Below are 21,894 nucleotides of genomic sequence, written 5' to 3'. Positions count from 1 at the left end.
GGCTGTGTTTGGGGGGGGAGCAAAGGAGGTTCGGAATCTTCTTGTTCCCTACTCTCCAGGTCGGACACTTAGGTCCTCCTCTCAATCCCTCCTTAGACTAAATCGTGTCAGGAAAGCCAGATGGGGCGGCAGAGCCTTCTCCTTTCATGCCGCCAGTCTCTGGAACAAACTTCCTGCCTCTCTGAAACTAACAGATAGTCATCAAGTTTTCAGAAAACTGTTAAAAACACGGCTTTTCGATGTGTCCCAGTGTTAATCATGGAGGTGTCCTCTCTCTACCCACCAGCGCCAAGACGCTTCGGCATTCGTTCGCGCTTTACAAGTGGCTATCCTATCCTATCCTATATAAAGGCTGTGCCCTTTTTTAGCAAATCCCTAAAAGCCGGAAGCAACACTGAACAATTTCGGATGAATTTGTACCTATACTCTGCCAAACCCAAAACGATTTAAACTCATCTTTGCAGTTGAGTGTGGGGGCTTTGCTCACTGATTTCACCAGATCAAACTTTGGTTTTATACCTTTGCCTGAAATGGTGTGCCCCAAATAATCCACAGAAGTGACCCTAAATTTACATTTACTTTCTTTTGTTGTGAAACCAACATGTTTCAACTGAACCAACACATCCCTCACCCTACAGTTGTATTCCTCCTCACTTGAACCATAAAGTAGGATTTCATCCTGAAAACGCATTGTTTTTTCACAATCTTTTAGAATGAGTTGCATAATCCTCTGAAATGCAGAGGCGGCTGAGGCCAATCCAAATGGCATCCTCTGGAATTTGAAATTACCCAACGGTATTGTAAAAGATGTTAACACTTGAGACTCAGGATGGGGATTGACCTGGTTGTAGGCCGGGGATAAATCAAGGACGCTAAGATATTGCATTTTGTATAGTGCTCAGCATCTCATGTATCTTTGGCAGAGGATGCCAGTCCACCTATATTTTAGTGTTAAGGTTCCTTATGTCTACACATAGCTAGACTTTTCCCCCCATTTTTGGTAGTGATAACAATGAGATCCAACCATTCTGAAATTTCTGTTTCCTCACATGAACCATAAATTAGGATGTCGTCATGAAAACGCATTGTTTTCCCACAATCTTTTAGAATGAGTTGCATAATCCACTGAAATGCAGAGGTGGCTGAGGCCATTCCAAACGGCATCCTCAGGAATTTGAAATTAATAAACTATGTTTTAAAAGCCGTTAACACTTGAGACTCAGGACGGAGATTGACCTGGTGGTAGGCCGAGGATAAATCAAGGACGCTAAAATATTTGCATCTTGTATAGTGCTCAGCATCTCATGTATCCTTGGCAAAGGATACCTGTCCACCTATATTTTAGTGTTAAGGTCCCTTAGGTCTATAGATAGCTGGATGTTTTCACCCTAATTTTTAGTAGTGATAATAATGGGAGCTACCATTCTGAGTTTTCTTTTTCCTCTATAACACCCTGACTTGCAAGTTTCTGAAGTTCCATTTTTAATGGTTCCCTCATCAATAATGGAATTGATCTTGTTTTATGCATCATCGGAATGCCACCCCCTCTTTGAGCGTGATTTTTATGCATGTAATTGTTTCATTTTCCCAGATTGTCCGTAAACACTTCTGGGAATTCCTCACACAAATTTCTCCCACTGGAGCTTGATCTACAAACAACTGCTCCATATTGTTGGGGTGCAATGTAATCCCCAATTCCCTTTGTTGTTTCTACTCCAGATTAGATCCATGTTGCGTCACATGCATTTTCCCAATCGCGTGATTGGCCTTACCTTAAATGCACCTTCTCCTCATTTGCCCCCGGAAAATATATTTTTTTTTTCTCTGAGTTGTTTTCCACATGCGATACCATATGTACGTTGTCCACATCAACTTTGCAAACCTTAGCTAAATGCCCACTTTTGTCACATTTCCTGCAAGTTTCACCTGTTGCAGGACACTTGAAACTGTTAGCTAAATGGTTCTGAATGCTACATCTATAGCATTTAGTATTTTGTTTTTAGTCTTAGGTTTCAAACTTGTTTTCTCATTTATTTTGCATATCACTTCCTCATCCCTAAGTATTTTCACTTCATCTTGCTCTTTATGAGATTCACTAGTTAATCTCATCTCCTTTATTCATACATCAGTACGTTCAATTCCCTTAGCTATGTTAATAGTCTCAGAGAGGTTTGGGTTTTGAGTCAACAGCTTCTTTTGAATTTTCTGGTCATTAGTGCATCCCCTTTGGTTTTGCTTTGTTCGCCCTAAGTTGCCAGGGGATGCCCAGACGTGGGTCCCTTGCTCACTTTGCCACTGGTTTCAAGCTAGCCTGGCTGATGATGGCCAGAAACCGGTCCCAGGATGCTTGTTTCCGGTCCAAGGAAGACATGGCTTGACAGTTCGGGCTGGACTGTTCCCATGAGGCACAGGGTCAGAGTGATTTGCATATGACCTTGTCTGAACTGGGGTGGCAGAGTGAGCTAAAGAATGATGATGGATTAAACCCAGATCAGTTGACTGGGGGTGAGTGCTTGCAATGTTCAACACTCTGTTCATCATCCCCTTTAGTTTTGCATTAGTGCAACCGACCAGTTCGTCACGTATTTACGAATGTTTAATAGCCCCAAACTCACTAGTTGTTGTCATTACGCTTAAAAGCGCAATATGTGTGCCTCTTTTTCCCCCTTTTCTTTGTATTCTATTAATAAACTTGTGTCATTCTAAAACCACATTTATTCTTTCTTTAAAGTGTGTTTCTAACTTTCTCAAGGTATATACATCTTCTGTTTCTTCCTGCCCAGTTGCACACATTAGATTCTCTTTCTGTAATATCCTCATAACTTTTCTCCCCTTGTAAGCTAATGGAGAAGAATATGTTGTTTCCTACCAATGATAAATGTCCCCCACCAATTGCTATTAAATAGGATTTAAATATCTTTAGCCATCTATCCCAAGGTATGTCTGATTCTCCTAAATATTTTTAAAATGGTGACGGCTGATTCATGCTAGCTGCAGCCATCTTGCGTTTTGTCCTCAGTTGAGACCAAATTAGTTACTTTTATAAATACTGAAATGCTTCCAGGCCATGTAAAATACTGTATCAATGATACTAACATTTGAAGGCATAAACCCAGAGTGTCAGTAAGGGGTAAAGAGATTAGAACATGAAAGGAAAAGGAAAAAATAACATATTTAATAAAGACCTTTCTCTATCTTAATGCTTTATTTTGCGCAGTCACCTTTCCGTGTTCATGGGCTTCCTTCCTGTTGAAAACCCAGGTGCCGGCCCTTAACTCCCGGTGGCCACCTCTTGTGGCCAGTTGAGCTGCTCCCTCGACGTTCCTCCTAATTTCGGTTTGCCAACTTGGGAAGGGGTAAAGTTTGGGATACAATAAGGTAAGTGAGCTGCATAATAGTGCCACTGAAAGTCTCTGCTTTAAAATACTTGAGTGTTTTGAGTGCATACAATTGTTGCTGACAGAATCACCCCTGAAGAACGTTTATGCTTGTCAACTGTGCTCAACGCTACCGAGTACCCTTCTTCAATTTAGCTAAGCGTTCCCTGTACAGCTTGTAGAATCTAGCTCCTTTCATCTGCTGTTGGAATGTTGCTGAGAAATTCCTTAGCACACTAGGTGTTCAGAACTTTCCAAAAAACACTTCAGTGTCCACAGATTACCCCAGTCAATGTGTGCCTACACTCGACAATTCCTGCTATCTTGTGAAAGACTAGTCATGTTCAAAATATTCCGGTGTCAGAGGCACTCATTGGTCAGGAGGCAGGGTGAAATCAAGATGGACGCCCTTGAGTGAAGAGTTAATCCCCTGAATGTCTTTTGGAGTCAGGAGAAGGTGACAATTGTGCCCGTAAAGCTGAGCAGAACAAAGCATACCAACTAGCTTCAGAGAATCTTGCTATCACACAGGCTGTCACTGTAACTCCAGTTTTAGGTCTCGCCTGATCCAGTGCATGCGCTGGTCTGGCGAGACTTATTGAGAGGGCTCCAAAAAGTGCTACCAGGCCAGCCTATAGCTACAGTGCATGTGCGCGGGCGCACGCCCCGCGCTTTACTACGATTACTTTCGGTTTCGCGGCCGCTGTGATGTTTGATCGTGATCGCGATCTCTTTCACTTTCGCGGCCGCATGGCTGCTTTGCATAGCCAATAGGTCTCGCTTTTGGGACCTTATAAGTATTTAGTTATGCAACTGTTGCATGGATAAACACTTATAAGGTCCCAAAGGCGAGACCTATTGGCTATGCCAATGGTTGTTGAGCATGCAGCAAATGCAGAGACCCCACAGTCTTTGTTTTAAGAGGTTTCTAGCGAATGTAGAAGGCATGATTTGGTTCCTGAATTTAATCTATTGCCTCGACAAAACCAGTCCGTTTAGTGTTGGAATGAACGTTTGCAGGAATATCTGGCTACTTTTACAACTTTTATAAACTATTCTTTCAAATCAGACATTGTCTCAGATTCACTAAAAAATGTGTCAATCACTCCACTCCTACTGAAAAAAATTGCTAAACTAATGGTTTTAAGAATTAATATTCTTTTGCAGATGAAAAGTCTGGTATGGGTGCCATCCTCGATTTGCAGATATTTCTCAACGCATATAACATTTTGAGAGATTAACAGCCAGGTTTTCAACCTAATAGTTGTACAGAAACTGCCCGTTGGAATGCGCACTCATCTTTTTTGATTTTAAAGGATAAAGTGATGCAGCATTACTGGTACTTCTTGATCTATCGGCTGCATTCAGCAACTCAACTGGCTAGAATTGGGGATGTGGTGAGAATTTGGATATAGCAGGCTGAAGGCTCTGCTCCTTTCTGAATGGTAGGTTGTCAAGTGTGTGTGTGTGTGTATGTGTGTGTGTGTGGGCATGTATAACCCACACTATGGGGACCAGTTCGGTCCTCATAGCATGGGTAAACCATGAAAAAACCTGACAAACACTATCTTTGTGAGGACCGGTGCGTTATGAGGACCGGTCCTCATAGTGTTTTTAGGTGCTTTCGAGCAAGTGTATCAAAAAACTAAAAGTGCAGTTAGATTTGCTTCAGTCCGCTTTATAACCTTCCCAACTATCAAGGCGCTTGGACTTAGAATAGTAATTACACACTTCATTACGGTCAATGGTATGCTAGGATGAGAGTTTATCTGTCCCTGCCATTGTTAATTGTGGGGTCTCTCAGTGGTCATGTTTATTTCCTTTCATACTTACTCACTATGTTCCACCCCTCTATGAGCTGTTACTTGACCCGGGATTAGCTTCAACAATGAAGAATATGATATGTAAATTATTTTTATAATTGTATGCTCACTTACAACCCTGAGCAAGACTTCCTGGAAATTCAGCACATGTTCTATGAGGTCAAACTATCGACAGATAGGAAATGGTTGAGTTCTAATAACAGCAGGACAAACCTTCTTTTGGTTTCCTCTATGACCATTTTGAAATGTGTTTAGGACCTAAAGCAATACATCAATGTCAGAAATGAAGTTGTCACCACTGTGACTCCAAGATGTCCATAGATAGTCACGTAAATTCAATTGTGGCTTTGTCTAACAATTATCTGAAATATGTAAACATGATTTGCCCATTTCTTTCAGTGCCCCACATGGCTAAAGTAGTGAAAGCTATAGTAGGATCTAAGTCTGACTGTGGCAAAGATGTGTTGCTTGGAACATCCAAGAAAACTATTGAAATGCGTCAAGCTGTATAAGTTTGTGCTATGGGTGCAATAGTAAATATCCTCAGAAGATAACACGTACCTCTACAATTTAACACAGTAATATTGACCTATAATTGTTTTTTCTAGTAGCACTCCAAACCACTTAATGGAGATCTTAAACCATATGATACAACTACACCTTAGTACTGATGGGAAACTGCTACTTTGTGTACCTAGCGTAAGAAGCTCATGAGCCATGGGGAGCACCAATCTAGTTCGCAGTTCCTAAAATGATCATCCAAGTTTGATACGAAAAAATGACTTCCTCCTTTTCTTCATGAAACAAATGGGCCACTTTTTATTCTAGTTTTTTGTTTTTCCTGACATGGTAGAGTGCTGTGAAGCATATTTTAGGTTAGTTTAGTACTACACAAATTATTAAAGATGACAATCAACCCTGTTGCACATGAACCACCAAATAATAATAATCTATCCCAAATCTCTGTTCATTTACATGAAGGTTTGTTCCATATGTCTCATATTAGAAGGTGTTCACACCACATCCTCTTGTCAAGGAAAGAGCAGCCTAAAAGGGGGGGACAATCACCGACTTTATGCCACCACGTTCCTGACACTGCCACAACGGTGAATTCTGCAGTTACCCTCCTGGTAGCCTTCAGCTGCGGACCAGACGGGTTACTGTTTTTGTTACTCATAATAGCTAGATTTACAGGTAGAAATAAATTAGAAGTTAATCTGTTTTGGTAATCTACCAGAATTTGGATTAAACAAGAAATCTGCGGTAGTGATCAATTCCTCTTAGGTCATAAGTTTGCAGTTCAGGTAAGTCTCGCAATTACTGCTAGATAGAGACTCACAACGTGTGTCATGTTTTATCCATTTGATATGGATTAGTCCATTTCATAAACACAATGGAAACACTTTGACAACTTCATGTGTTGACATGTTCACAATACTGCATTTATGCAATTAGATTTAGATAAAATAAAACTTCACTTGAAGCATTCCTAGTGGTGGTGCTGTTTGAATTAACGATTTCAATAAGTTTAGTTGTTACAAATTGCCAAGAATAAAGCGGTAATTACATACCAAATATAAAATATGAGTGGTGTTTATGCTACTCTTTGTCTCACTAAAATGTAGTTATTCAAAGTAGTACTGACATCATTCACTGCAAAAATGTTTAGCAGTCAAGCCTTTCAGAAGAAATACATGGGTTGATCATATTAATTTTCTTGTCCACAGTGCCGAAACATGTCATTTAAATATGAAATTGTAGAGTCTCACACTCTTTATAAAATGTGTCTCATGTGGCAAAGTGCCATGCCTGTAAGTGACAGGAACGCATTGCACAAAGGTAATTGAAACAGGATTTCCAGAGCATTGATGCACCTACCAGTAGCGTCTAGCTGGTGCCTTTTCTGTGGGTATCTTGGCTACATGAGAAATCATATTAGAAATGCTAAGATTTTCAGAATAAGACAATAGGTAGGTAGTGAGTGAAGACGGTTATGCTAAGACATTATTAGTAGTTACATTTCATTATCATAATTCCCATTCTAGATCCCCATTTAATTTTGTAACTAATATGCCCTATTGGGAAAATGCCATGCTACTAAACTTGTACTAAACTAGAGGAACAGTTCTGATCAGTGTAGAACATCTGTTATTTGTACAAGGTGTCCTTGACTCAGGAACATAAGCACCTGCACATATTTAGTATAGTGAAAAGCTATAGGTATTTAAATAAGAACATTAACTATTCCGGCTTCAGGATCCTGCATGGGACGGGATGATTCAAAGTGCCAGACCCTTTCGGTTAAAATCCACTGGAGGCAATACCAAAGGAGGTCCCATAGACTAAATTCATCTCACTGTGTGAAGAAACCCTGGTAATGACAAAATGCAGCCAAATTGAATGTATTCGGAGAGGCCGCAGAGCAAGAAAAGGAAACTTGAAAAAAATAAATGTAAATATATGAAATAAAACAACCAGATATTATCATAAAAGCCCAATATTTATTTGTATTTATTTACAAGTACCTATTTCGAACATTTTAGGATTTCTGGGCAGGTTTCGATCAGGAGCTATTTATATGTAGCAAAACAAGTTGTGCATATTTCGAAATTAGGTTGTGAAAAATAAAATAAATTAAGTATTGCAAGGTTTAGAAGCCTCTCAAAAACACTAGTCAAGGCGAGAGAAGGCAAGAAGACACCCTGGTGAAAAAGGCACTTTGAGAAAGAAGTTAACATTAATTTTTGATAGTCTTAACATCCAATGTGAAGCCTACACATGCATCAGGGTTGAACCAAAGCTGCCGACAGTCCAAAGCAAGCATTTGCAATGTAATAGGACTCGCATTTACATGAGACCTATTGCATTGCAAACGGGAGTACGGGTGGTCGGGTGGTAGGGGTGCGATTAAGGCACAAACAGTGGGTGTGGGGGGCAGGAGAGAAGGCACGGACAGCGGGAGGGGGGCACGGGAACAAAATAGTGCTCAGGAAACACAAAGTAAAGGGGCCAGTAGCCATGGAAGGAGACATGGCCGTCATAAGGAGGGACTAGCAGCCTATAAACCAATCGGAAGGCATCATTTAGAAAGGACAAATCCACAAGCCAATGAAAAAGTGGGTGGGGGAGTGGGCGGGGCTTTCCTCACGTAGTCAACCACCACAGATCAACCCCAAAGCAGCGCTTGCGCACTGGCTCAGTGCTCAACCTAAAAATGTGCAGGTTCAGACTCAATGGTAAAAGGGTAATGAAAAACATAAGTAGTGGATATTTTAATTTCAACTTAGCAGCTCTGTCTAACTTTACTCTATGTCTGCAAAGGTGCACTTTGAGGAACGTAATTGTTTTGTACTGCAGCAGCCTGAGGCTAACAGCTGAAATGCCGAGAACCAGCAAGGAGTCAAGGTCCCCATTCTATGGCACTCCGATTGGCTGTCTGCCCCTTCGGCACCACCCACTTCCTCCTCTTTAACACTTGAGCTGACACAGAGCACTTGTTACATTTTAATTTCAAATTTAGAAGGGTGCATGACTTTACTCTATGTCTGTATGAGTGCACCTCATAGCCTCAGGCTGATCAGAGCAATGCCTAGACACTCCAGAAAGTCAATGGCCCCTGGCTGTCATGCAGTAATTGCTAGCACCCTTCCTTGGACTTAGTCACTGCCTTCTCTTTGACTCTTGAGATGCTTCTGGAATGTTAGGAACTTTGGAATTTCAACTTTGGACTTTATACTTTATTTAAACCAGTTCACCATATAGAACTGACCTCTTATGTTCTGGGAAAGCCTCAGGCTGGTAGTGTACCAGGGCCCAGCAGGAAAACAGTGTCCCTGCCTTTTATGCTGTGATTGACTGCCTCCTTGCCTTGTCCCACACCGCTTCTCTACTGCTCAAGTTGACTCGACTCTGCTTACCCACTCCTTTTTAGTGATCAAGTTGTCAGTGTGCAAAGTGTGCTAAATATGCTGCTGGCGAGTCAACCAGATGGCAAACAGAGGATTGAAATTCTGGCCAATTTACCTTTTTTTAGCTCCTAAACCCAGAGGTATTTTTTACTTATTTATTTTGTTATTCTGATTGGCCTGTTTGACTATTAAGATGCTGCATGAGTGCACTATCCTCTTAAGAAGTGATATCAATTTTGCAATAAATTGAGGAGTGCTGTACTAGAGAAAACCACTAGTCATTAGTTAGTCATTACCAAGAATCTAAATCTGGCCCTCTATGCTTAGCCCTGGGGTGCAATTGGATTATAAAGAGAATGATGATTTTGAATATGCATGATTACTCTCTTCCAGACATTGAGGTCCCTTTTAAGGTCAAATTAGCTAAGGCCCACCCAGTTCCATCTCAAATAGCATTGTCCCCATTGAAAAGTCATCTCCACACTCTTGAAACGACTTTAGGGAAACAAGTATCTCTTTGATGGGCAAGTTAATCACTGGTTAAATGTAATAGCTTATCCTATTTTGAATGTGTTTGATTCCTACCATTTCCCAGGTGACTCATTTGGACTCTCTTGACCCTGCTTACACTGAATCAAGTTTTACTTTCTTTATTAAACCTTATTAAAAAACAACTATAAACTGTGACCCAGCCTGTTTGTGGTTTCTTACATTCTAAAGATATTAACTGACTAATCAAGAAAAATATATAATTTGTACATTGTCTTCTACTCGAAAGGTTTTGACATTAAATGAGGTATTCATACCAGCGGGCTTTGATTGCTTTTCCAGTCATGGCTCATAAGTTGGGCTGTGTGATACTTATCACTGTGATCCTTCACTAGTGAGTCCAAGGAAAAAGAAGAATTCTAAATTCAGACAGCATTAAAATGCCTACAGAAGAAAGATCAAATGCATGCTTTTAACGAATGTTTCTCAGATTGTATCGTCAATAAGGATTCCTAATTAAATTGAGCTAACATGGAAGTTCTGTGAAATCCTCACACCAAAGTTGGAAATGTATTTCCCATTTTATAGTCAAGGATTTCAGAAATCATGTTAAAATATAATAGGCAAAAAAGAAGAGAATGATCAAAATGCCCCCCTCCGGGGGAATGTTGTAATCTTTAGTGCCAAATTCAAAAGTGATTTTACTTCCTTCTCTAAAACGATCAAAGGCCATTTGCTGTGGCCATTTCTCAGCCTGAGTCTCCAGTTATTCACTTGGCAGCTTGCTGTGTATGTTCAACTCCACAGGTTCCAGCTTTTGTAAATAATCCTACTCAGCAGTTTGGAACTATGATTTAGGATTGTATAAATCAATGTGTTCAATCACCTGGTAATATAAAACATCTTTCTGTTTAGAAAGGCCAAAAACCAGCATTTTAAATTTGCTTTTCTTCTACAAGTGTAGATTTTGTGGCTATGTTCCCTCAACATGGACAGTGTCTGAATCATCCAAGAATAGTATAATTATTTTGCTCCTTTTTAAATTTACAAATAATATAACATTCCAAATGTAGCCTTTGTAAATTTACAGTTTGCTGTTACAAGGATTATTTTAATAAACAAAGCTTTCATTGCTTTGGTGAAAACTTGGAAGATTTCCCACATGAAGGGTATTGTGTCCATCCCTCCTCCTAATACAGTCACTTCAAAACAAGAGCTCAAAATCAGGACTGGCTATTTGGGGTTCTATGTTCCTCATCTATTCCTGATCTAAAGCTACATAAGGTTTAACACTGAATTTAGTGTGGGGAGTTGGAATTGCTCTTGTTTAACAAATACATGTGAAAAAGTACTTGGTGGGGTAATCTATGTCTGCAGGAAACCTGGGAAGTTGGACAGTGGTATTTTAATGATTACTTGACAATTTATAAACCATTCCATGAATCTTGCAGATGCCATACCCATGGAGGCCTCCCAATTTTATTAACTACAAAAATTGACTAGAAAAATGAAACTGTCTACACAAGAACTCATTTCCTGTGTATTAAATTCATGACTTGTTTGCTACATTTGAGGGAGCATGAGCCTGTATTATTATGCAATGGTTATGTTCTGTCAGGCGCTTCAAGTTACTCTGTATTATTTGGTGTAGTTAGAGATTTACGTGGTATCTTTGGGAAGGAAAATCTTACTGATTTGCTCATTTTTTGTTACTTTAGTTGAAATGTTATCTCAGCTCTCTGCCGACTATTGAAGGACGAAAACAAGCTTTGGTATCCATGGGAGTGTTTTTGTAAGACCTAAAGAAATTTATAGTGGTAAGCGTTTGCACGCAGTATTGCCAGAGCTTACGTGTATAGTCCTAAACAGAAGAACTATAGAGGAGTATTCCCTTGAGTTTATTTGAACCGGTCCCAAACCGCAGCCGAGTTGCTGAGTATAACATCGATGTTATTTCATTGGGTTTTAAATCTGAATATTGTTGCTACTACTGTGAGCGACCATAATTTGATTGTGTTTTCTTTGGGAAATTCAATCATTCCCTCTCATTGAGGACCATTTTGTTTAGATTTATGAATTGTGAAATCCGATTCTTCAGTTTTTTTGGTTGACATACTCTTTAATCAGTTCTCATGAAAATGTTAATTGAACAAATTGGTTGTAATATTAGATTTACTATATAGGTAATAACTTTAAGGATTATAAGGAATTGGTGACTCTTTTCACTCAAAGATTCGCTACTAATCCTTACATAGATTGTTCTTCAGGAGTCATACTTACCATCCATATTTAATACCATGTATATTCAAAGAAAGAGCTTGTCATAACAATTTAAATAAATGTATCTGAACATCAGAATTTTATTGCAAAGAAGGCTACTGAATTAAAGCAACTTTGATTGCAACTTTGCAGCGTGCGTCTTGCACCACAGGAATAGTTTGAGACCCTTGTATGGTCAACTCTCTCTGCTGTAGCTACATTAATAGTTTGAGGGATTTCAAGATAGTTTTTGTAAGGTTAACTGGCTTCCATGTTCAAAAGGCAAGTCCATCTTATCCTGAAAACTTGTGAACTTGGTATATTTCCTCTCTATACCCCTCGAATGGATTGACATCACTATCAGAAAGGGATCTTGATGTACTTCCATCTGTTTGTATTACGGCCTCATACAGCTCGTTATTAGCAAAAAGCATCAACATGGTTGAATAGACCAACACAAAGGTAATTTTGAAACAAGACCCTCAATTGTGAATTGTGACCCTAGCCCAATTGTTTGCTACTTGTTGGAAGAGGGATGAAGTACCAGAGTCATGGAAATGGGGGCTTATCTTTCCTAATCATAAAAAGGGGAAACTGCCCGATCCTCAAAATATCAGACAAATTACGTTTCTGGATGCAGTTGGTAAGCCTCAGTACTGGATCATTTACAATCCTCAGTGGAGGCTTCTGCAATCCTCCCAATGGAGCAAGTTGAGTTTGTTAACATCATTAAGGAATGGATAGTACTATTGCTGTCCAGCTAATCTATGAAAAGTATGTAGGGTCACTGTATAATCCAGTTAATAGAGAGGGGAGGGGACAGCCAGTATATAGATTTGTCTAACACCTTTATTAAGATGAATAGGATAACTCTATGGTATAGACTGACGACTGTCCGAATCCTGGCATATCTACTTAGATTCTTAATGGCCTTTATGAAAGCATATTTAAAATCTGTTTGTATTATGTCATGTACACATATAAAGAGAAATGCTAACACACGAATATATAATCTCAAATATATACACTATTAATCCCGTATAAATGTTGTCTTCTATTTGCTTGAAGCTTCCCATAGCATTGTATTAATAGGAAACCTTTCATGGCATTAACTGAACCTGTAATTTTCCATTTTGTGCACTGCACATTTTCCAATAGCATAACCTTCTTTTCAAAACGTGCAAGAGAAGTATGATTTTGTGAAAATAACGGAGCTAGCATTGTCCATATAAATGATGTCTTCCCTTTCAAGACCGCCCTCCACTTCCTTATGTTAGATCGTGACACCTGTACATTAGATATGGATTTGCTGAAAATAATCAAGTTTCTGTTATGTGGTCATGTTTCACTGACTTGTATTGAAATAAATGGTTTATATACTAGTTTCTTTTTTCTCTTTGCTCCAACTGTTAGTTTTTATAGCAAGAGCCCTGGTCAGGTGAAATTGCAAATATCTTCAGATTGTTTGCTTTGCTACCTGTTATTCTGCCGTAAACACTAGTTGAACTTTAGGCTCCTCGATATGTTGTGTTTTCTTTTTCACACATTATATATGAATACCTGGTCAAAAGTACTAAGAAGATTCTTGTTGGGCACCACTGCAAAAATCCTAGTTCTAAATGGGCTCAAACAGGTGTGTTTTCTCTTCATAGTTGTGATTTACTCATTATTTTAGGATCTCTCAACAGATTTCTGGTTGTATTAGGGGAACAAATGTTAGTGTCTTATCAGCCATGTTAGGTCTTATCAGCCAATTTAGACCATGTTGTTATTTTAGATGTAATCCCCATAAGACTTTATAGAAGTTTAGACATCCCATACTCAAACTCAAGTGCACATTTCTTAAAGATCAAAATAAATGAAATACAGATTATATATAATAAACAGCAAAAAATAGTAAATATTGTTGGTTAGAATCAGTTACTCAGTGTAGAGATCTTGAAGCCACTTTAACTCATAACATCCAATTTATGACTCATATTAATCATCTAACTGTAAAAGGTCTTTCAAAATGGCCTGCCTTAATGGTATTATTTAAGATATTAGGTAACTGTTAGCTCTCTGGCTGGGGTTAAGTTAAAGAACTAGGACCCAGATTTACTACAACAAAATCATGCAACACAGTTCAGCATGTAAAGTTGCTGCACTATGTTTCATGAAAGGGAGCGAGCAGAGCAATGCCATATCTATTAAGATGTGGCTCTGTTCTGCTCCCTCCCTGCGCTCGCACACTTTTGGCTGCCATGCACCAACATAGACACCCTTGGGCCATAGTGACAGGCTGTTTGCATTGTGGGAAGCATAGGTTTGATTTTAAGGTGGTCCCTTTCAGTACAGAAACTATGCTTTTAGGCTTTTCCCAGATTATATGTGTGTTGTAGAATGTAGCCCACATATAAAGTGGGAAAAATGAGAAAAAAATTAAAATGTCTCCTCGTTACGCCTACATCAAGGAGGCATATCATTTTTATGCAAAGTCCTATAAACAAATCTGGGTAGATATAAATTTGCATCAAGACACATGAATGTTTGGATGGACACCCCTGTATCACCCATGTAACGCCCCCTTGGTGCAAAGTAACGCAAGGCAGTGCATTATGCAGCCTTGTGTTACTTTTGGTGACAATCCAAAGCAAATTGTGATTTGGGGTGGACTGTAAATACCACTACTACACTTTGCATCAAGTTTGCAGTTAAAAAGTAATGCAAACTGTTTGCAAGTCTGGGCCATCATGTTGCATATGTTAACATGAAAGTCACAGCATCACTAAGTCTGATAATCTCCACATGCAGTCCACTCAATGCCGTATCACAATCACATTACATCTAGAACTAACAGATCAAAAGCCAGGGAATTGTGGAGAATGGGCATGTGGTGTTTGGCCTGTCAGTGGGCATAGGGTGGGACTTCTGAGTCAGACTGATGCTCTTCCAGAGCAGGGTAGAAAATGCCAGCATAAAAAGCGAGTTTTCTCAGTACATCTTTACACCGCAACACTTCATTTGTTGCTCCTGTCTTCTCTCTCCCATGAGTTTTATGTACCCACATCTTTGTTGTTTTTCTCCCCTTTTTTGTACCCTCTTGTATAGGTCTCTGTTAGTTATCTGCTTTTCTGTTTTGCCTCTTAGTTGGTGTTTTCTCAGATTCCACCCTCAGCTGAATTACCTCAAGTATCTGGGTACTACGCCTTCTGCTTGGTGGGCTTTGGAGCTTGTTACAACAGAATCAGCAAATAATTATTTGGTTAAAGCACAAACAAATGTGGATGTCCAATATTTTTAAGTTGTCTTGGGTCTCTTCTGATTGGGGTAAGGTCTGAGTGTTGTGAAGATGCATTGTATGGAGGTTTCAAAGTCATTTGCATCTATCAGCAGTGGCACAATACACCCACTGAAAGGTAGTCTCCGTTCATGTAAACATTGGACTGCCAAGACTGAGGATTCGCAGTGACGGGACATGGAAGGCCTGGCTGCATCATGCAGACCTCTATGAACACTGAGGCTCCTGTCATTCCCTGGCACCCTGACCATGCTTAGAGTGTGCTCTCTAGGCAGCCAGGTCCTTACCTTAAGGTATTACAAATCTAGTACAAGATAGAAACAGACTGTGTTAAGTGCCTGCAAATAAGAGGGGGGATCGACCTACGGCACAAGATGGCACAATTCCTTTCTTTAGCCTGACTTGTTCCTGAGCCCTTGGACAGCAATGTACTAAGCACTTCATCTCTCACCCTCGCGAGGACAGCGTGCCACTCTGGCATGGTCTCAGCAATGACTTGACTAGCAATCGCCCACATACAGGAGCATGAGAGGATCTTCAGACTGGACACCCTGCCCAAAGTGACGGTCTCCTTCGGCCTAGCAAGAGTAAGGGGAATCAGGCCTTTAATGGCTGTGTAGTCTCTGCTCAGGTTGCCAAATGTATACTCTCTTACACTTATTTCCCTCCTCGTGAGGTGAATTGTACAGCAGTTGGAAGTATCCCTGCCTTCAGGAAGGTGCATTGCCACTGCTCATGTCACCAACTCCCATTCTTGGCCATGTGTCACCATTGAACTCATTCAACAGCATCCTGCCTTTGGATTACTGGGCCGTCTCTGATTTCCCCCTTTTTGGCGTACGTACAAGGGCACAGCACCCTGCTGCCCTTCTGTGTAGGATGGTGCTGTGTGGCCACCTCTATGTTTGAGCACCCCTACCACCCGCATTTGGGCTACACATAACACATACCGTCCAGGTAGACCCCGCCTCTTTCCCATTTCTTCATCACTCCATCTGGCTTCCTAACAGATTCACAAGGCTTTGCAGAGTGGTTGGCCTAACTGTGGCAGTCAGCATGGCACATAAACTAAGTGCTCACTATTATATTTTGTCTGAGTTTGTCTCACACGCCTCTATCACCTGCTTGGCACTGCGCAGCACGACAAGATCAGAGCACCTCATTGGTCAATCATAGAACCCCGAAACACTTTCCACAAAGAATCACAACAAATAGAACACTCAGCCAACCACTCTCACCCATAGTTTAGGATGCCACATGTCCAGTAACATGCTTCAGTTCTCCACCAATTTATATGATGTGCTATATAATTTCTGCAATCTAATACGGATGTGCAAGGGGGATACATGAGTGACCACTATTTGACAAGACCCTCCAATGAACATAAAAGTTCAATGACATATGAACGACAAACAAAAGTGTGTACCTGGTCTTCTTTCACGCAGAAAGACAAGGGTTTTGGTGTTGTAATATTTAATTAACAGTACCGCTGCTCTCTTTTCAGAAAGGAGTTGTGAGTGGTGAATGGCATAATTTCCATTAGTGCTCGTGTAACCTGAGCAAGGCACACAGCAGATACAAAGGAGGATTTTTCTTCTACTTTAATAACAAAATAATACCAGCAAGAAATCATGACATGAATGTGCTGCTGAAAGTATAGTTTTTCACCCCAAATGCTAAGAAGAAGCACTGAGAGTTAGCCCTCTATTCTTGGAGACACAACTGCAAAACAAACGTTTCAAGTGGCAATGAAGCGTCCACCGGCCATCAAGCGTTTCCGGCTATTTGAGTACTGATGGGCAAAGCACCTCTCCCATGGTACCTCGATGTACCATGGGAGAGGTGGAGAAGTGTGGCTCAATGGTTAGAGTGGCAGACCCTGATGCAGAGGTCTGGCCCGGACCAGCGGGTCTTGGGCTCAATTTCCCCGGACCCCATAATTCTCGCCTTGGTGCCTATTCTAATCATGGGTCCCACTCTGCAACTCTGGGCAATAGCTTGCTTAATCTCCACAATGGCCCCAACAGCGCTAGGATGCCTGGCTTCACCTTGGGGGTGCCCAGGAGTGGGCACTTCACAGGGAAAGGCCAGGAAGGGTTCCACAGCGGTATGTGCACAGCGCCTGAGAGACCCTTTTGGGGGGGTGCGGAGTGCTATATAAATGCACTACATTTACATTTACCTCTACTATAACCTAAAGCATCCCTATCGAATGCCCTGCTGTCTCTCACCCACTGATCTCCCCAATTCGCCTGAGCCCTGGTCTGCAGCACCCTCCGTTATTCTACAATAAACCAACCCCATGGGTTCGAAAACGCATGGCACACAATCTGCTGCACAATCAAGAATGCCGCCACGCGCACGCGGAAGCGTGGCTCTGATAATGCAACTAATGTATGTGAGTTAGCGCACACCAAATATTTAAAGACAGATAACAATTAGTACAATTCATGACATGACGCGTGCAACTCAGAGACGAGGCAGCCCACCTCGCAAAATTAGAAATAAACTGCTGGTGAACTGACACCAGTGTACTGGGTGCACAGCTGAAAAACTAAAGGAGACAGGCGTATCAATTTTCAATTTCAATCTACGTAGAAACAACATAAGCTTTAACTCTTTAGAGCTGCAATCTTAATGAACAATCAACCAAAAGTAATTGAGAGAAACGATTTTTATAAATCACTCAAAAAAAAAAACAGAAGAATTGCAATCTCAGAATAACATTGCAAGCAAGAGTACATTCAAATGTGTAAACTGCACAATAGTAATAAAATAAATCGTCAATTCATGAAGGAGTCCTCAATGCATTTCGGGATGAATACATCCCTTCTTCAGGGGCGGCTGTGAAAAAAAGAAATTTGATTGTAACACATAACGTTTTGAAAATGTCTTAATCGCAATTACAAACACCAATACAAGATGCATTATGGGGGAGAGAACAATCTCTCCCCCATGTATTCATCCCGAAATGCATTGAGCACTCCTTCATGAATTGACGATTTATTTTATTATTATTGTGCAGTTTACACATTTGAATGTATTCTTGCTTGCAATGTTATTCTGAGATTGCAATTCTTCTGGGTTTTTTTTTGAGTGATTTATAAAAATCGTTTCTCTCAATTACTTTTCGTTGATTGTTCATTAAGATTGCAGCTCTAAAGAGTTAAAGCTTATGTTGTTTCTACGTAGATTGAAATTGAAAATTGATACGCCTGTCTCCTTTAGTTTTTCAGCTGTGCACCCAGTACACTGGTGTCAGTTCACCAGCAGTTTATTTCTGATAATGCAACGCAATGGCGCCCATGCACCTCAGACACCAGTACAAAAAAAGGATTTTATCGGAACAAATTCACTTGGGTTTTCAAATGTGTGAGTCCTGTAATCTAAAGGTGTTAATATTACTATTACAGAACGCAATTGTACTCAATGTATCGACTGACGGGTATACAGGGGTCGGCAGGGCTTGCGAGGATTCGAACTCATGATCACCAAATGCCAGAAGGCACCTGATTCGCTGGCCTATCCTGCCAATGAAGGGCTTTCAATTCTGCCTTCTCACTCTTCTTTCTCCACCCTGCTCTTCCTCAACATTGAGGCCTACATAAATGCGAGATTCGCCTTGTTAATGTTGTGCTTAGGTGGAACAGAAGAGATGAGATCACAAAAAGGGACTACACATGCTGCTCTGATATTCGTTATTGGCGCCCTCCCTGGCACATTGTCCTGTGATGTCCCTGAGTGCTCTTTTGTGGACTGGAAGTTGTGCCAAGCGCCCCAGTAGTAACTTGAGAGCTCCCTTGTCCCAACACGACATACACTCCGTCCCCCCGTCCCCCCGAATAAAGTCGACATGAAAACAATGCCCTTCAGACTTTCCAGTCCAGAGCCAAGCCACTGATATCTGCCCTGGAAAGGTTTCAAGCCAGCCCCGCACTGCAGCCAGCCAAGACTAGAATGGTGCCGGGAGGACAGTTTTGGGTCATGGTAAGCCATCCTGCTCTGTTTGTGTGTGCCCCGGTGCCACCGCACCTTCTGCACACCCGCGATCACTTACCAATCAGCCCGAAGAAGAGCAGGAGTCTGAAGGTAGGCGCCATTCCCCTTCCTTTGCCCGCAGCGTGTGGTCACAGTGTCTGCCCTCCAGAGTGTGGCGCCCAGGCAGCGCCGATGCCCTTTGTATGGAGGGCAGGATTAGTTGCGTAAACAGGGGCAGTGACCTCGCAGTGTTTACCCATCGTGCTTTCCCAAAAGTTTCTCTTTGAAACCCCCCTATCTCCAGTTACAGCTCGTCTACTCCACCCCCACTCTCCTCAGTGTTTTGTGCACAATGCCCTTTCATCCTGGCACGTAAAGACTGGCAGAGTGAGTGGTCAAGGTGAGGGCTCGGCGAGGGGGTGCAGGGCAGGCCTATTCAAAGGGTCGCCTCTCCGGTCGGGGTGTTGCCACTGAGGGTGACCTGTGCTACCACATATAAAGCCAACACTGGGAAACTTCCAGAGGCGACTGAGCGACTCATTTCGACAGTATTGTATTGCTGGACGTCTCTGTTCTGCATTTCGAACATAAAATGTTTCATCCTAGATAAGAAAGAAATAATGCTCCAACCCCCAGCCATAAAAAATGCAAAACAGCTCAATCGATCAAGAAATGAAAGTAACAGTGTATGAATTTGACCCAGAAACAAAGCTTAAATCTGTTTAAAAAGCAATTCGGTTGTAGCAGGACATTGATTCTACCACAAATGTGTTAGTTTGTCACAAAAATACGTGTGAGCACTTCTTTGATACACCGGGACCACAAAATGACACACGCAGCTAAATACAACAAGAAATAGACACAGGGGCAGATTTATGAGCCCCTTGCGCAACTTTTGCGTCACTTTTCCCATGTTAAAAGTGACGCAAAAGTGGCGCAAGGGGCTCATAAATCTGCCCCACAGTATTTACAAAAAAAATATTTTTTGAGAAGGAAAACTGATAATGAGTTGTCCCCAAAGGTGTTGATTAGCACAAAAAACTAAACCGGGCCATTGGTTTCTAACAGCAAGGATAACAGACCAAGAAGAGCATGAAAAAGTTTTGGAGAAACGCACCCTTCACATTTTGGCGGCTTTGGACAGCGGGAGACATTGTAAAAGAGTCGCCACCCTTCATGTGATGAATGTAACTCATGGCTTGGATCGTCTTAGAGGCAAGTTACCTTCAAGTACTCAGGTAGTAAGAGACTTCTGTTATCGCAGCCAATTATGAGACAGTCACTGTTGATTCGCATCCCTCAGTCTCAATTCTACTTGAAACTTTCAAATCACTTTTGATAATCCCAGCAGTCCAGCCCTTTCTTCGAGATAGAACAAAGTCTTATTTTGAGGGTTGTCCCACGTTTCATAGTGCCAGCAAAATTTGTGCTAATAAAAGAAACCGAGGGCCACATGTATGACCATTTAATTTTGCTACTCGCAAATTGCAATTATTTTGCGAATCACAATTAGCGAGTCGCAAAATGAAATGCATAACAGTGTTTCAGACACAGTTTGCGATTCCCAAATAGGTCAAAAGGAGCCAGCCTCATTAATATTCATGAGGCACTCATGGTGGCCTCCTGGGGTCAGCAGACCACCATGTCTGTGACTGCTTTTCCAACATTTTTTTTTAAATGCAGCCCATTTTCCTTGAAGGAAAACGGGATGCTTTTCAAAAATAAAATTAAAAGTTTTCTTTTCTCTTTTTCAGAGTGGGCAGTGGTCCGCGGGACCACTGCTTGCTCTGAAAAAATGTTGGCGCCCCATTGAGAAAAAGGAAGGGGTCCCTAGCCGACCCCTACCAGTTTGCAAATGGCTTACCACCAATTTGAAATTGGTGGTAAACTGCGAATGTTTTGCGACTGCATTCACTGTCGCAAAACATTCCTACATACCAGTGCGACTCGCTAGTAGGAAAGGGCGCCCTTGGTACGCCCCTTCCTAATAGTGACTGGCAAGCAGGGTTGGTACATTCCAAAATGCATTTTATCGGTTGCAAACGGCCATATGAGTGGTTTGTGACCGGTAAAATGCGTTGTACCTCTTTTTCTTCTCAAATGGGGTATTCACTATGGCAACTATTTCAGCCTAATTGTGTATATATGGTTTAACTACATCACCCATCCAAACTGATTTCATTTATGACAACAGAGATAGGGTCCCTTTGAAACAAATTGGCCCACTTCAATATCCTGATGCCTATGTGATCGAATATCAAGTCTGCACTGCTGTCAGTTGGGCATATTATACAAATGGGCATGGTCCCGAGGGGGCACTTGTGTGGGTCTCAATGGAGTCCATCTGTCGACTCTCTGAGTTCCAGGAGGGCCTGGATTTTACACCCATCCGTCTAAATATTCTCAGCACAACATCTGTTGTTCCCAGGTGAACTCCTATTCTTTTTGTCACCCCTCCTCTGATCATGAGCATCCGCAATCTTTCACAATGCTTGTGACTGAGGGTCTGTTTGCTGCAAGAACAGATCCCCATTAATAACAGGCTGAGGTAGGGTTGGTGAAAGGATTGTGTGGTGGATATCTTATGGGTATACTGTATAGTAAATGTTTTACAGTTCTATTGTTTTCATGGCCATGGGTTTCTAGAGTTCTTTTATAAGCATTAGAATATTAATTTTCCTTTGGCAAAAAAAACAAGCATTGGCATAACAAGTAGGTCAGGTAGTGGCTGCCAGCCTCTTACCTTTGCCAAAGCTTGTTTTGTCAAGGTATTTGGATGG

General features: G+C 41.2%; 1 protein-coding gene across 1 annotated transcript in view; it reads right to left on the bottom strand.

The window, feature by feature from the left end:
* The window catches only part of LOC146785271 (serotransferrin-A-like), a 198,647-nt gene extending 179,302 nt beyond the window's left edge, over positions 1 to 19,345 (bottom strand). Inside the window, exon 1 of the mRNA XM_085634229.1 lies at positions 19,194 to 19,345. Within this exon, the coding sequence (XP_085490355.1) occupies positions 19,194 to 19,236 (43 nt within the window). The 5' untranslated portion in view covers positions 19,237 to 19,345. The remainder of the gene's footprint in view (positions 1 to 19,193) is intronic.
* Between the last annotated feature and the right edge of the window lie 2,549 nt (positions 19,346 to 21,894).

This window comes from Triturus cristatus, chromosome 11, assembly GCF_964204655.1.
Source record: "Triturus cristatus chromosome 11, aTriCri1.1, whole genome shotgun sequence".
Taxonomy (NCBI): domain Eukaryota; kingdom Metazoa; phylum Chordata; class Amphibia; order Caudata; family Salamandridae; genus Triturus; species Triturus cristatus.
Note: the sequence above shows the minus strand (reverse complement) of the source record. Positions and strands in the feature narration are given on the sequence as shown.